We start from the raw sequence: 15,307 nt of genomic DNA, 5'->3' as shown, positions 1-15,307 counted from the left end.
TAGACCTCCATTCTTTATTCGGGAAATCTATAAGAAATGCATGGGTCTGTCCCAAAGAACGATTTTTTGGACCCCCCTCCTTCTCCCTCAATTTCAATTCTCAATTTTGTACATGACCATTAATTTTCTCTAGGAAATTACCAAATGCATGAATTCATTGATTATTATTATTAATTAAAAATATGTAATTCTAAAACTTTTTATCAATAATAAAAAATATTGCATACATATTCCATGTACAATAATATTCAAAAACATCTTATCAAATTTTTAAAATCTTGAAACATTTTTAAAAACTTTTATTTATAATCTAATTGAAATTTTAGTTCCGATGTTTGTAAGTGCCTAATAAGTATTATTGTGCCGTGTGTGTTTCTTACATCCATTTCTCATATTTATATGTCACGTTCAATAATATTTTATTAAGGCTTATATCTTAAAAACCAATAAATATTCAATTCTCAAATTTTACACAATATTTTCTAACATATTCATAATTCATATTTTTTATTTAAATTACCTCGCAGTTGTTATTTTCCATAATGTTTCACTGATTAACTATGGAGACAGAATATTTTGCGGCCGACATTTCTACTTTGTATTTACTCTCTGTAGTGTCGTTTGGTGGAGCTATCGTCAAGCCGGTTCAGAATCTGTACGGGTTCGACCTACAGCCTGTTTTCTTTCTGATTTTGCTATACCGGCTCGGCATTGAGGCTCCATCTTTTATCCGTACCGGCCCAACAGCTTAGTCGGGTTCGGACACCTGCAAAATCCTCCGGCCCTGTCCGACCTATTACGTCTGGTTTAGCACATCATCTCAGCAGGACCCCGAATATATAGAAGGGTGGGCAATACGTTGTTTTAATGAAACCATGGGCCGGCACGGCTCTGAGCAGGCCTGAAAATGGGCCCGACCCGACATTTAGACAGGTCGTGATGAGGGGGGATTTAAGGAAGACTCAAAGTGGTTTAGAAGTTCACCATGTCAACAATAAAAAAGAGAAATTAAAACTAAAAAAGTATAATTGCAAACTATAAAATTTCTTTCATATGTTTCTGTGATATACTAAAAGTTAGGAATATTATTGAATTGACCCATTGATTAAAAATGAAAAAAATAGTTTGGGCGAAGACGACTTTATAAAAATCCTGGAGATTTCACCTGTGGTGTGCACTGATCATATGATTCAGTTGGAAATGGTTAAACTCCAGAGAAGGAGAGAAGGTAATTTCCAATATATATTAATTGATAATTATTTATTGCTGATATCAATCAGGACTCTGGAGAAGTAAAGTTTTTTTTTTCATAACAAATTTCTTCTTTCAAATTTATTAATCTTTAATCTCTATGTATTCCTGTTTTCTATATTCTTAATCTTTAATCTCTATGTATTCCTGTTTAGCATGGCAAATTTTAAACAACGATGCCTTCAGGGGTATAGTTAAATGTTTAAACAACGTATTATTAATATTTTGAAATTAGTAACGAGTGCATTTGCTGGAATTTCTTTCAAATGTGTAAACTGTGGTTAAACAATCTCCCCCCTACCCTGTCCCTACCCCCCTCACTTTCCGCCCCTCCCTCTATTCATTCTTTTTTGGGGGCCATTGTCTAGCTTACTTGTGGTTTTCTTATAGTTTCCTAGTTATATGGTTTCCTGGTTATAAAGTTTCTTAGTTACATGGTTTCCTAGTTACATGGTTTCTTAGTTACATGGTTTCCTAGTTACATGGTTTCCTAGTTACATGGTTACCTAATTATATGGTTTCCAAGGTACATGGTTTCCTAGTGACAGATTTCCTAGTTACATGGTTTCCTACTTACATGATTTTTTACTTGCATGGTTTCGCAGTTACATGGTTTCTTATAGCTACATATGGTTTCCTAGTTACATGGTTTTCTAATTGCATGGTTTCCTAGAAACATAGTTTCTTAATTTTATAGTCTCCTAGTTACATGTTTTCCTTGTTACAAGGTTTCCTAGTTACATGGTTTCCTAGTTACATGGTTTCCTAGTTACATGGTTTCCTAGTTTTGTATTGGTATTTTTCGTCACAAAATGGTTTCCTAGTTACATGGTTTCCTTGTTACATGATTTCCCAGTTACGTGGTTTCCTAGTTACATGGTTTTCTGGATACATATTTACCTAGTTACATGGTTTGCTAGTTACATGATTTTTTTGTTACATGGTGTCCTAGTTACAAGGTTTTCTTGTTACATGGTGTCCTAGTTACATGATTTCCTAGTTACATGGTTTCCTAGTTACATGATTTCTTTGTTACATGGTGTCCTAGTTACAAGGTTTTCTTGTTACATGGTGTCCTAGTTACATGATTTCCTAGTTACAGGGTTTCCCAGTAACATGGTTTCCTAGTTACATATTTTCCAGTTACATGGTTTCCTAGTTACTAGGTTTCCTTGTTACATGGTTTCCTAGTAACATGGTTTCCCAGTTACATGGTTTCCTAGTTACATTGTTTCCTAGTCACATGGTTTCCTAGTAACATGGTTTCCCAGTTACATGGTTTCCTAGTCACATGGTTCCCAAGTTACATTGTTTCCAAGTTATGTGATTTCCTAGTTACTTGGTTTCCTAGTTACATGGTTTCCAAGTAACATGGTTTCCTAGTTAATGGTTCCGTAGTTACATGGTTTCCCAGTAGCTTGGTTTCCTAGTCACATGGTTTCCTAGTAGCATGGTTTCCTAGTTCATGGTTTCCAAGTTATGGGGTTTCCTATGAACATGGTTTCCTAGTTACATGGTTTCCTAGTAACATTGTTTCCTAGTTCCATGGTTTCTTAGTTACATTGTTTCCTAGTAACATGGTTTCCTAGTTATATGGTTTCCTAGTAACATGGTTTCCTAGTTCCATGGTTTCTTAGTTACATTGTTTCCTAGTAACATGGTTTCTTAGTTACATTGTTTCCTAGTAACATGGTTTCCTAGTAATATGGTTTCCTAGTAGCATGGTTTCCTAGTTCATGGTTTCCAAGTTATGTGGTTTCCTAGTGACATTGTTTCCTAGTTCCATGGTTTCTTAGTTACATTGTTTCCTAGTAACATGGTTGCCTAGTTATATGGTTTAACATTTTGGGGGAAATCATTTTTTTGGGAAATTTCTCCTCTTTCTTCTCCTTTCAATTTGTAAATTTGAAAGGGGGGGGGGGGGGGGTCTCGCCAAATATGGAAACTATTCACCCCTGATTCAGACCCTTTAGGATTCAGACATGATGAATTGTGTAGCTTTGATTAAACTCATAATTGCCCAGAGCAACACATTTTTATCAGTAATTATTCATAATCAAATCTCAGAATATGGTTGGGCAAACTAACTCAACAAACATAATACTTTTTAGCATTAGACTCTAATGAATTGATATTTTATGATTACCAGGACTTTAAGCGTTATTTCAAGTAACCCTTCATTCACAAAAGTGCCCTGGAAACTTTTATCAGAACACTGATGTGGAAGATATTGTCGTTTTTCTAGGTTTAAAAGTGTTGATTTCTCATATTCTTATGTTTTCCTGCAGTAGAAATGAGCAAGTTACTTTTGTTACGAAACCAAAATTTAAATCTAATCAGTTTTCAAGATTATAATCATTAATGTCAAACTTATACTTAATTTGTTAAAAGTTTTAAGGGCACCATTGTGAATAGGGCATTGCCCTCTTTCCATGGAGGCTTACGTTTAATTACATAAAAGGCATACTAAAAATTTATTTAAATTTATTTTTCAGAAGCTTGATGTTGGCTTGCAGCCCTGACATGAGTGGTGGTAACCCCTCAGGAGGCAGAGAAGATCCTCCCCATACACCAACATCTTTACTCAACAACCTAGCCTGGATACCTCCAACTAATACAGTTGAAGAACCACCCACCAGCTCCGTATTAGGTAGTACCCCTATACGAGGGTCAGCCCCACCCATCCGTGGTCTTGCCCAACCCCATCCCCCTGGACCATCAGATTTTCCAGGATTTATTCGTTCAGCTCATCATAGACCTCCATTCTTTATTCGGGAAATCTATAAGAATGGGTTCCTCAAACGATTACCATATAACGAGAAGAAGTCCAGTGCACTTGCAAAGCTGATGAAAAGTGACAGGTTCTGGGTTGTTTTCTCCATACATGATGATATTCATCCCTTCTTAGAACTGTGGCATGAACCAACAGAAGTGGCCAGCAAGCCTCCAGTTTACATATTCCCACTGGTGGCATGCCAGCATATTTCTCCTAGTATCATTCCGGCAGATCAAGAGTGGAGTTTCGTCATTAATTTTGATACTGTAGCTATAAGGTTCTCCTGTAACTCTAGGGAGGTTATGGATGATTGGGTTGAAGTGATACGTAATAAACTTGGAGAAATGGGAATTCTTAATCCTAAAGGAAACCTGTACAGCAAAGTACCATTAGGACCACCAGTAACAAAACCTGTGATCAGAGATCCAACCTCTCCCCTTCCGCAGCCTCCAGCGCGCCCTCTAACTGTGTCCCTACCAGAATCTGAGAGTGGTAGTTCTATTCCCAAATTGGAGACCATTATGCCACCTCAAACAAAATCTGTGATAGAAACATCAAACGGAGAAAATCCATCTTTTACCACGAGCATTTACTTAAATCAAACACCAGAATCTTCAACTCAGACCACAAAAACTCCAAACACATCTCTGATTGTCAACAGAAAATCCTCCCTCCCACAGAATGCTATCACAAAAACCAAAGTGACTGGTAAATCCATCTCACTCTCTCAGTCTCTAGCAGATGTGACAATATCTGCGCAAGGAACAGAGAAGGGGTCTGGAACAGGAACTTCTAGTGTTTATCTGAATCAATCCAGTCCTACCCGTCATGTTACTGTAATACCAATTAACAGCCAGGACGATGAGGATAAAGAGGGTGCAGTGAAGCAGGAGGAAACTGAAGGAGTAAATGTGGAGTTTGTAGAATATGAAAACCATACATATGGTGCTATTTTTGATTTTGAGGATAAGATTGCTGGAACTGATAAGATTGTTTTGGACACATCTAAACCTGTTGTATCACATGAATCAAGTCCAAAACGAAGGGATAAAAGTCCAAAACAGCAGGACAGAAATTATGATTCAAACCCTAAAATACTAGACAATACAATGCAGAAAGATAATACTTCTAGAAATGCATCAAGTCCTAGAAGAAAAGCATCAAGTCCTTACAAAAGAGAATCGAGCCCTAGAAAGAAAGAATCAAGTCCTAAGCGGAAGGATTCAAGTCCAAGAAGGAAAGATTCAAGTCCTAGAAGAAGAGACTCAAGTCCCAGACGCAGCAGAGAAAAACAGCGTGAAGGTTACTACAGTAGTAGAGAAAGGTTGAGAGACGAACCACCTCCCCTCCCACACAGACCAGTTCTAAGACGTCTATCAGAGCGTAGACAAGAGGTTTATGAGGACAAGGTTAATATCAAGAAGAAGATCAGAAAGAAGTCTCAGCGCTCCTCCAGTTTAGGACCGCTCCTAGACTCGAATCAGCTTGGAGGTACAGAGATAGGTGCAAGTACTCACAGTTTGGAGTCCGTGGAAAGCAACCCACGTCAAGCAGTTCCTAAATCTGATCGAGGACTTGGAGCTATACCAAGAAGACCGCTTCCTTTGGCCCCTAGGTACGAGGATCAAGGAGGGCATCCTTTGCTGACAAGTCCTACCAGAGCACTTGCTGAGCTACCCCCTGGAGTCCGTCCTCCGTCCTATCATCCATTGTTAGGTTTAGGTTCAGCAACTCCAGGATCTGGGAAAGGTTTTCCTCCTATGGTTCCTCTTCCAGGCCTAACCTGTCAATTATCTGCTTTACCAGGAGCAGCAGGTTCCATACCTCAACCAGCACCTGAGGAGAGAACCTGGAACCAGGAAGATCGGAGATCTCTACGGGAGCAGCAGGTTCTGAGGTTGAGACAGGAGTTGGCTCATCCAGGAGGAGTTCGCCTTATTTTAAGGTAATAGTCGGAATAGGGAAAAGCACAATATTTTATACAAGATTTTTTTTCTATCAGTGGTCTTCTCAAAAATCTACGAAATTTTGCATAGTTTTTTTTAATGACATTATATGATATTTTGACTCTACAGAAGGTATAGACCAGCATATAAATGGAAATATTAACAGTTATTAAAGCAAGCTTTTAGGCTGCAGTACTTTATATGCGTTTCATGGTTTCCATTATTCCGGAACAAAATTTCCATTTTTAAAATGGAATGATCCGGAAATTTGTTGCATAAAGTGGAATTCCGGGATAATTTCGGATCAATTGGAAACCGACATGTTTATGGTTTACGATACGTAATCCGGAAATTTTTCCATTTTAAGTAACGTAAACCGTAAAATTTTTATTCTAATTAAATTAATATTTACAAAGTTTGAAAGTCAGCTACTGCTGGTCTACAACTACAGTTCATCAATATTTAAGATTATTCCACTGTAGTTTTCTCCTTTACCTTAACATTTCAGGGTGGAGGGTTGGGGGCTTAAGCTCAAGGGGGCGCGAGGATTATTCCCCCCCCCCTGTGTACGGTACTACTAGTGCTAGCCTCCCCCCTCCCCTCGGCTTATCACAATTCATACTTGTAACTTTGACTAATGAGTATAATTTATAGGGCATTCTATAAAACGTCACTGGTTTTGGCTTTACATAAGTTTTAGAGGCTTTAATGTAATTCTCGCACTTTGTTCCGGAAAATTCCGGAACGATTTTTCCCGGAAACTTACTGTAACGACATTCAGGAAATTTCCGGAAAGTTCCGGAATTCCAGAATGTTCCGAAATCCAGAACAACGATGCGGAAATTTCTGGTTTACGGGGAAAAAATCGTTCCGGAAATCATTCCGGATTTCTGGAACCATTTCCATAATGGAAATGGAAAAAATTTCCGGATCATTTCCGTACGTAAACCACAACTCAGAATTCCGGTGGAAACCCTTGCGTTTAGTGAAAGGTAGAAATATTTGAATTCAAGTTATTTCTGAACCATAATTTCCTCCATATGCACTAATTTGCACTGCAAGTCATTCAAGAGCCATTTCAATATGAAATTGCTCAGAAATTAAATTTTATTATTTTCTAAACTTCCTCATTAGAATAGGGAAAAGATTATCAGTAAAAATACATTTAAATTTTTTCCATTTCCCATATGCAAAAAATTCGTAAAAACCGATTATGGTAATTATTTGGACTTAAGATGTATTGCTTTGTTTCCGTAGCAAACGGACACCCATATATATATATATATATATTAATTTTTAGTTACCCCCGGAAGTGGGAATCTAAGTATATCCTATTCGTGTCATCATTGACATCAATCATTTCCTCGGTTCAATGTTATTAACTACAGGGTGTCCAAAAATAAAATAATTTTTTGTACTACAAAAAATATTTAATTTTATTGCAAAAATAAAGCAGTCCTATGAAGTGCAACTAACTCATCTAAAATTAAGTTGCATTAAATATTAAATGATCAAATAGTTGTATGAGAAAGGAAGCTTAAATTGGTTCCTTTCTGGTTTTAAGTGTCAATTATTCTTCGCTATAGTTTAAAACCAAATTTGTACCTATCAAAGGGACTGTAAGCGTAATCTAAAGTGACCCTCCATGCAGAGATGACAATGCCCGATTTACAAAGATACCTTAATCTTAAAAAATATATACCGTCGTTTTTCTGACACAAAAAGTGTTTTTTATCTGTGAGTTTCTCCATTGCTCCTTAATGCGCTGATCACTCTCACAGAGAACCCGCAAATGTAAAGTTCAAAAAAAACAAAAACATTTATATCTAATTAATACTTTGGGGCCTGAAAACCTCTTGAACCCCATTGATTTCACTGGTCAAGGGGGGTTGAGTCCCCATAGCCCCCCCCCCTGAATACGCCTCTGTAAACTTTTAAGGGTACCGTTGTTAATCTGGTATTCACCTTTAATTGGAGGTTCACTTGAAAAGCTTACAGTCCCTTTAAATGTAGACTTTTCTGGAATTTTATACTTTTTTTGGGGCTAATTAAATATAAAGAATTCAATATATATATTAATAGATGTATTTTTAATGAGTTATTCCCTTATTGAGAGAGGACACACTCATTTTACAGTTAATCTGCCCATTTGCTTAGAATATATAATTTTGACAAAAGAATTTATAATTTGTATCAATGATGACAGTTGCTTGGATATACACAATGGATGATACTTTAATGACTTTAAATACTTTAATCTCAAGGATGGTTGGTCTTGTATTTTTAAAATTCGGTCCAGGGGTTCATGAGTTATGATCAGACATTCAAAGAAACACCAAGACACGCAGAGATTTTTTTATATATTTACAAAGATAACATTTGTTTTTAGGAAGAAGGATGTTCAGAGTTCCTTGGCTCTTGTAGATATGTTTGGATGTGTTTGGGTGGCAGGTATAAATAAATATATACAGTGGTAAACAGAAAATTGTGAATGCTTCTTTCTATTGATTAAAAAATGATAAGTACACCTAAGCAAAGGATGATAAACCAAGAATCCCGATATGTTTATAAGAATAGTATATCAAAGTTTCTGTATTGAAAATAATCAAAGGTTACACAAATAAAACTGAGATTGTTTATATTTGTCTTAACAAATTTTTAAAAAACGAGGTTTCGAGGCAAAGTTTTTAAAATTCAAAATACTGCGGATACTTAATGTTTGATGTTGATTGGGTTATAGGAAAAAGGAACAAACAAAGAAAAGATTAAAGGAAAAGATAAAATGAGAAGGTTAAAATAGAAAAGAAAAATAACAGAAGTAACAACAGTATACGAGAAACAAAAGTATAAAAGATGAATATAAATACTGGCCTCTGAGCAACAACTCTTGTTATAGTACTTTCTGAATTGCCTCTTTTTACAACGTTTACAAATGTCCCTTCAGAAAAACAGGGTACTGCAACTGTCAGATAAATGTCTCGTCAAGTATATCCCAGATATATTTAAATATACTAAATATATATATTTAAATATATTAAATATATATATTTATATCTCTCTAAGATTGCATGTAAAAGCAAGAAACATTATGTGAGTAATAAACATTTAAACATGCGAAACTGCTTTGTTCACTTATATTACACTATTTAGGTTGGAAACAGAAGGAATATCCTGTCCTAATCAATGCTTTCCATATGGGAGATCAGATTCTAAGGCAAAAATCAATGAATTCAAAAGTCAAAATTTAACAAATTTCAACAAAGCATTAAAGGAATTGAGTTTTTTCTTAAAACATAAATAATACCTAATACAATCTTATAATTTTATAATTATATTATTTCAAGATCTGCCAGAATTTATATGAATGGGTTAGTCATAAACCAAAAGATGGGTTAGTCAACCAGCAATGTATGGTGGTTGAACTGAATATGTAGTATAGTATTGTGGACAAAAAATGTTTAGGATTCATTTGAGACATATAAAACGTTTCCACGATGTGTATTTACTGAGTTTGAGTGCAAAGTCGACGTTCAAAATTATGAATTTGTGTAATTTCACGTGTTCTTAGCCTCCTACCTTTAATAAGGACCGTTTTAGTGTATATCTAATCAAAAATGTGGAAGATATTGTCGTGATTCTTAAGCTAGAAAAATTGTGATTCTGAAAATTAAAAAGTTTTCTCTATTGTTTTTCAGCATGAATCTGCAAGTCACTCTTAAAAAGTAATCTTGAATTTAAAAAATTTCTATTTTTGAATAGAAAACACATGGAAATCTTATTTATCAGACAAAGCTTCTGATGTTACCGTTGTGAACCGGACATGCCAATTTATAACTCAAGGGTCACTTAAAGTTATGTTTACAGTCTTGAATATTGATTGATTGCCTGCAGTGTATCTGGTGTGATAATAAGACGAAGTGAGGAATTCTCTAAACTTGTAAAACTGAAACCCGCAGATCTACATACAGAAATCATTATCAGGTCAAATATAGTGGTCGGCGTGTATATCAATACAATGAAGACGAATTTTCTATTTCAGTTTCGATTTCTAACAAGCTTTTTCCAATTACAAAAATCATGTTTAGGAAAAATAAACAAAAAGAAAATCTCCTAATTTTACCAATTTTGTTTGTTACTAACCCCCCCCCCCCTAAGTTTTACTAAAATCCTTCATTTAACTCTTTTCTAATTTGTCAACTTTCAAAGATTTTACCAATGAGAGAAATCTTCGAAATAAGTAAACTGGCATCAGCTGATATATCTTTTCTTACGATTAAGATGAATCAACTTCCAAAATTTCGATTGAAGTTGAAGAGATTAACTGATTCTCATTCAAAATTTTTCACCTGTGGCAGCTTTTTTGCTTGTTTTTCATATTTTTGTTTGTTTTCAGGAGGTTTCCCTTCTCTCAGATATATCTTCTGAAACCCGAGATAGAAGGACAGAGTCTAGGGATTTTAAACTATAATAATACACCAGAGATAAGAGAGATAGTTCCTGGTAGTGTAGCTGCAGCAGCAGGTAATTAAACTATAATAATACACCAGAGATAAGAGAGATAGTTCCTGGTAGTGTAGCTGCAGCAGCAGGTAATTAATTATAATAATACACCAGAGATAAGAGAGATAGTTCCTGGTAGTGTAGCTGCAGCAGCAGGTAATTAAACTATAATAATACACCAGAGATAAGAGAGATAGTTCCTGGTAGTGTAGTTGCAGCAGCAGGTAATTAAACTATAATAATACACCAGAGATAAGAGAGATAGTTCCTGGTAGTGTAGTTGCAGCAGCAGGTAATTGATTATAATAATACACCAGAGATAAGAGAGATAGTTCCTGGTAGTGTAGCTGCAGCAGCAGGTATGCGTATATAAAGACGTATCTTCAATTGACTCTCCATTTAAAGAGATTTATCTCCTATTCACAATGGTATCCTTAAAACCTGAATCTGTTTAACAATGAGAATTTTATCGTCTATTTTGTTTCCTAAAATATGTTGGATTTCACAAGTCAAGAGCTGTTGACTTCAATTTTCTTTTCCAGGGATATTGCCGAAAGTTCGAAGTTTTGATGGTCAGACTGCTGTTGCTCTGGTAGTTACGGAGCTTAATGGACGTCCGGTCAATCTGTTCTCCAGGGTTAGTCAAGCAGATTTAACAGTTCAGTTCTATAGTTTTAGTAAGCTGGGACTTTCGATCACAATTGAACCAATTAATCAGACATTTTCACTTTTTCTCTTTTTCTCTAATTGACATGCATATCTAGGAAGAAGTATAATAAGACAACTTTGTACATTTAGAGATGGGTTAGTCATAAACCAAAAGATGGGTTAGTCATAAACCAAAAGATTGGTTAGTCATAAATCAAAAGATGGGTTAGTCATAAACCAAAAGATTGGTTAGTCATAAATCAAAAGAAGGGTTAGTCATAAACCAAAAACAGATTGAATTATAATTGAGGAAACCAAACGCTTATACTCAGCAGGGATTTTTGGACACAAAATAAAATAAATAGTTCAATCAATTTGGGGATTTGATATATATTTATTTGTAAAATGTATGTAATTATTTTATGTAATCACTCACCCCACTATTTCGTCGGTCAGAGTACTACAAATTCACTTCAGAACACTTCTTTACATCGAAAGCTTATAGTTGAGGATGAAATGATCATAAACTTTCAGTTGAGTTTGGGAATACAAATATTAAACAAAGATTTTTTAAAGAACTGAACAATCGCCTGATATCTTAGCAACCTGATTTCGTTGACCAACACATTAAGGCTACAAAGGAATTGAGTCTTTGTCCCAAACTCCCTATATCTTTGCAACCTGATGATGTTAACCTTTGAAATATCAACCTTAGATTGGGTTCAAAGACATAGAGATTAGAAAATCACAATTTGTCGCCAAGTTTTAATTCCTTTATAGGGAAAAAAAATTAAGTTTGAGGCAAGTATTTCGTTCTGCTTTAAGAAAGTTAAAGAAATATTATTACATTATAAAAATTTATTCACACACAAAGATGTAAAAAGTAATACATATGTAAATGTTGTAGTTTAAATTTGTTGAAATAAATTTTTGAAAATACAGCTTTCCAAAAGAAAGAAGAAAAATATGCAAAATTATGCACAAATAGACGACATTGATCATTACTCATTACATAACAATACAACATATTTATCATTTCAGTTATTACATAATCATCGAATCCTATATTTACATGTTATACAGAGAGAATTAATTTTTGATCTTAGTACTTTAACACACATTAAGAAGATATTTTTAAAAAATATTTAAAAATATTTATTTTAAGGACGGAGAATGTTGGGAGCGGATACAGGCGTGTGCTCGAGATAATAGAGAGATATCAATCATTCTCCAGCCGGCAGATATACTTCATAGGATCCGGAAACAGTTCAAGAATATCCGGGGTTACAAGGAGTACATACTCTCCTGATATCCATGATACAAGGAGTATATACTCTCCTGATATCCATGATACAAGGAGTATATACTCTCCTGATATCCATGATACAAGGAGTATTTACTCTCCTGATATCCATGATACAAGGAGTACATACTCTCCTGATATCCGTGATACAAGGAGTACATACTCTCCTGTTACCCATGATACAAGGAGTACATACTCTCCTGATATCCATGATACAAGGAGTATTTACTCTCCTGATATCCATGATACAAGGAGTACATACTCTCCTGATATCCGTGATACAAGGAGTACATACTCTCCTGTTACCCATGATACAAGGAGTACATACTCTCCTGATATCCATGATACAAGGAGTATATACTCTGTTGATATCCGTGATACAAGGAGTATATACTCTCCTGATATCAATGATACAAGGAGTATATGCTCTTATGATATCCGTGATACAAGGAGTACATACTCTCCTGATATCCATGATACAAGAAGTATATACTCTCCTGATATCAAAGATACAAGGAGTATATACTCTCCTGATATCCGTGATACAAGGAGTATATACTCTCCTGATATCCAGGAAACAAGGAGTATATACTCTCCTGATATCCATGATACAAGGAGTATATACTCTCCTTATATCCAGGATACAAGGAGTATATACTCTCCTGATATCCAGGATACAAGGAGTATATACTCTCCTGATATTCATGATACAAGGAGTAAATACTCTCCTGATATTTATAATACAATGAGTATATACTCTCCTGATATTCATGATACAGGGAGTATTTACTCTCCTGATATCCAGGATACAAGGAGTACTCTCCTGAAATCCAGGATAAAGTTTAATATCCGGGATACAAGGAGTTTGTGCTCTATATAGTTAAATATCCGGATATGCAATGTATTAATACTCTCCGAATATCCAAAAGTAGTATAAACTATCCTATTAAAGGGACTGTAGACGTAACCGTCCATTTTTCTCCGATTCATAACGGGACCCTTCATACTGCTGTCTGAGCATATAATATTCTTAAGACAACGTCGTTAACAATCGTGAACAATGTCTAGTTCTGATATCTTTTTATTTCACATAGATTCAGCCGGCTTACAAACAGTCTCATCAATTTTTAAGACAGGGTCGACTTTGAATTGTAGCAACACCTTGGACTTATATTTTACCGCTACACTCAAACTGTTCTATAAACATTGATATCATAATTCAGACAAAGCTTTTAAGAGGACCCTTGTAAATCGGACATTTTCAATCTTTAAATGAAGGATGACTTTACTTGAATTTACGCCTTCTATTTGTTTTCCATTTATATTTTGATTGCATGAACCACCCAGCAGTTATCTAATCAAATGACAACGTTAATATTTTATATTTTATGTTTAAATTTAATATTCATTCTTCGAGTTACCTAAATTTACCTTTTTTACTTATTATAATTAGGATCAATTAACTCTATACCATTTGTGATAAAACTTATTTTACATGTTTATACAATTAGAAATTTGTAGTTCTTTATTTTTATATTTTAAAAGTGAAAGTTTGTCAATTGTAAAAATGTTTTTGTAAATATTTAAGCTTAAAGGGACTTTTTAAAAGCAAGAGTTCCCTTTAAACCATTGTTGCATTATTGTTATCTGTTGCTTTTTAAAGTAGTAATAAATAACATCTCTCAAATTTTAGTTTTTAAATGTTAAAATGTTTTTTTTTTACCATTATTCTTTTGATGACATGAGTTTTAGTGCACCCCGGACTAACTAGAGTGAAATGCATTCGGTTTCTTTTATTTGAAATCAAACGACGTGTTTTGGTCTATAATTTAACAATCTTTAAACTTACGGATTTGTTTATTTATACTTTTTCGTTAAAAATGATGTATATGCCGCCAAAAAAGTACTTTAAAAAAGGCTAAAAAGTTATGTATAATGGGTCAACTTGTGAACGAAAGTTCGAGCTTTCTGAAATATTGACAAAACTGTTAAATCCACGTGAGGGGGAATGAATGATTTTTGGTAGAAAAAATATTAGAAATTTCTTAATTAAAAAAACATCAATTTTTTACTTTATGAACAATCAAATGCTTTCTAAAAATTTACAATAGCACACACTCTCTTAACCCGTAAAGAAAGCGGCATAGACATAGACTTAACTGCAGCAACATAAAAGATGAAACAAGGGCTGAGAACTGAATGTCTCTTTTTGTACTATCCTGCTACTGACATGTTATTTCTAATAGTTTAAAAGGTTCCACAATAACCTGAGAACTGTACCAAATTTTAAGATTGCTTAATTGCTTTTCTCACACCATGGTCAGGAGAAAAAATATATCTAAAAAACGGAGCGAAAAATATCATATGCGACACTGTTTTGATGAACATGCTTACACACGGTGGTGTATTTTTCGACCTACACATATCCGCCATACTCCACTTCTGACCTGCGCCAAATCCGCTATACTACACATCCGACCTACTAGCACGTGGTTTTATAGCTGCTATATGGACTTGTGGCCGCAGCGCCCGGCCCCTAGCCTGTCCTAGCCGCAGCGCTCGGCCCAGAAATTGTAATAACCTAACCTAACCCTCAAATAATACTAAAATAAACAGTTGGTGTAGGTCCGATATTGCAGTAGGTCGGAAAGTTATTAGATCAGAAGTTCAGTAGGGGGGATGTTGCGTATAGATGATGTAACATTACCCTTACGCACATTTTGCCCCAGGTTTCAAGGTTTCTTTAATACAATCTTTATTTGAGTTTTTTAAAACCTAATTTTTTTTACTCATTCAGAAGTTTTGTAGACAATCATCAGCCTTGAAACAGCAAAAAGTTGGGGTTAACTTTTTTATGCAAAATGGACGATATTGAGCCCTAAT

The 15,307-nt window shown here is 34.9% G+C and overlaps 2 protein-coding genes across 2 annotated transcripts in view; one reads left to right on the top strand and one right to left on the bottom strand.

Moving 5' to 3' along the window:
- LOC111711197 (uncharacterized) overlaps positions 1-639 on the bottom strand; it is a 16,444-nt gene extending 15,805 nt beyond the window's left edge. Inside the window, exon 1 of the mRNA XM_023485485.1 lies at positions 521-639. Within this exon, the coding sequence (XP_023341253.1) occupies positions 521-541 (21 nt within the window). The 5' untranslated portion in view covers positions 542-639. The remainder of the gene's footprint in view (positions 1-520) is intronic.
- Positions 640-773: 134 nt separating this feature from the next.
- LOC111711200 (uncharacterized) lies at positions 774-13,308 on the top strand. Its single transcript, XM_023485488.1, has 8 exons — positions 774-1,228; positions 3,747-5,972; positions 8,363-8,424; positions 9,124-9,187; positions 9,865-9,954; positions 10,367-10,494; positions 11,016-11,110; positions 12,287-13,308. The coding sequence occupies exons 2-8, from the start codon at positions 3,754-3,756 to the stop codon at positions 12,428-12,430; spliced, it is 2,802 nt and encodes a 933-aa protein (XP_023341256.1). The 5' UTR covers positions 774-1,228; positions 3,747-3,753; the 3' UTR covers positions 12,431-13,308.
- Positions 13,309-15,307: the final 1,999 nt, after the last annotated feature.

The sequence above is a fragment of the Eurytemora carolleeae genome, unplaced genomic scaffold, assembly GCF_000591075.1.
Source record: "Eurytemora carolleeae unplaced genomic scaffold, Eaff_2.0 scaffold393, whole genome shotgun sequence".
NCBI classification, from domain to species: Eukaryota; Metazoa; Arthropoda; class Copepoda; order Calanoida; family Temoridae; genus Eurytemora; species Eurytemora carolleeae.
This window is presented reverse-complemented; position numbering and strand designations above follow the sequence as displayed.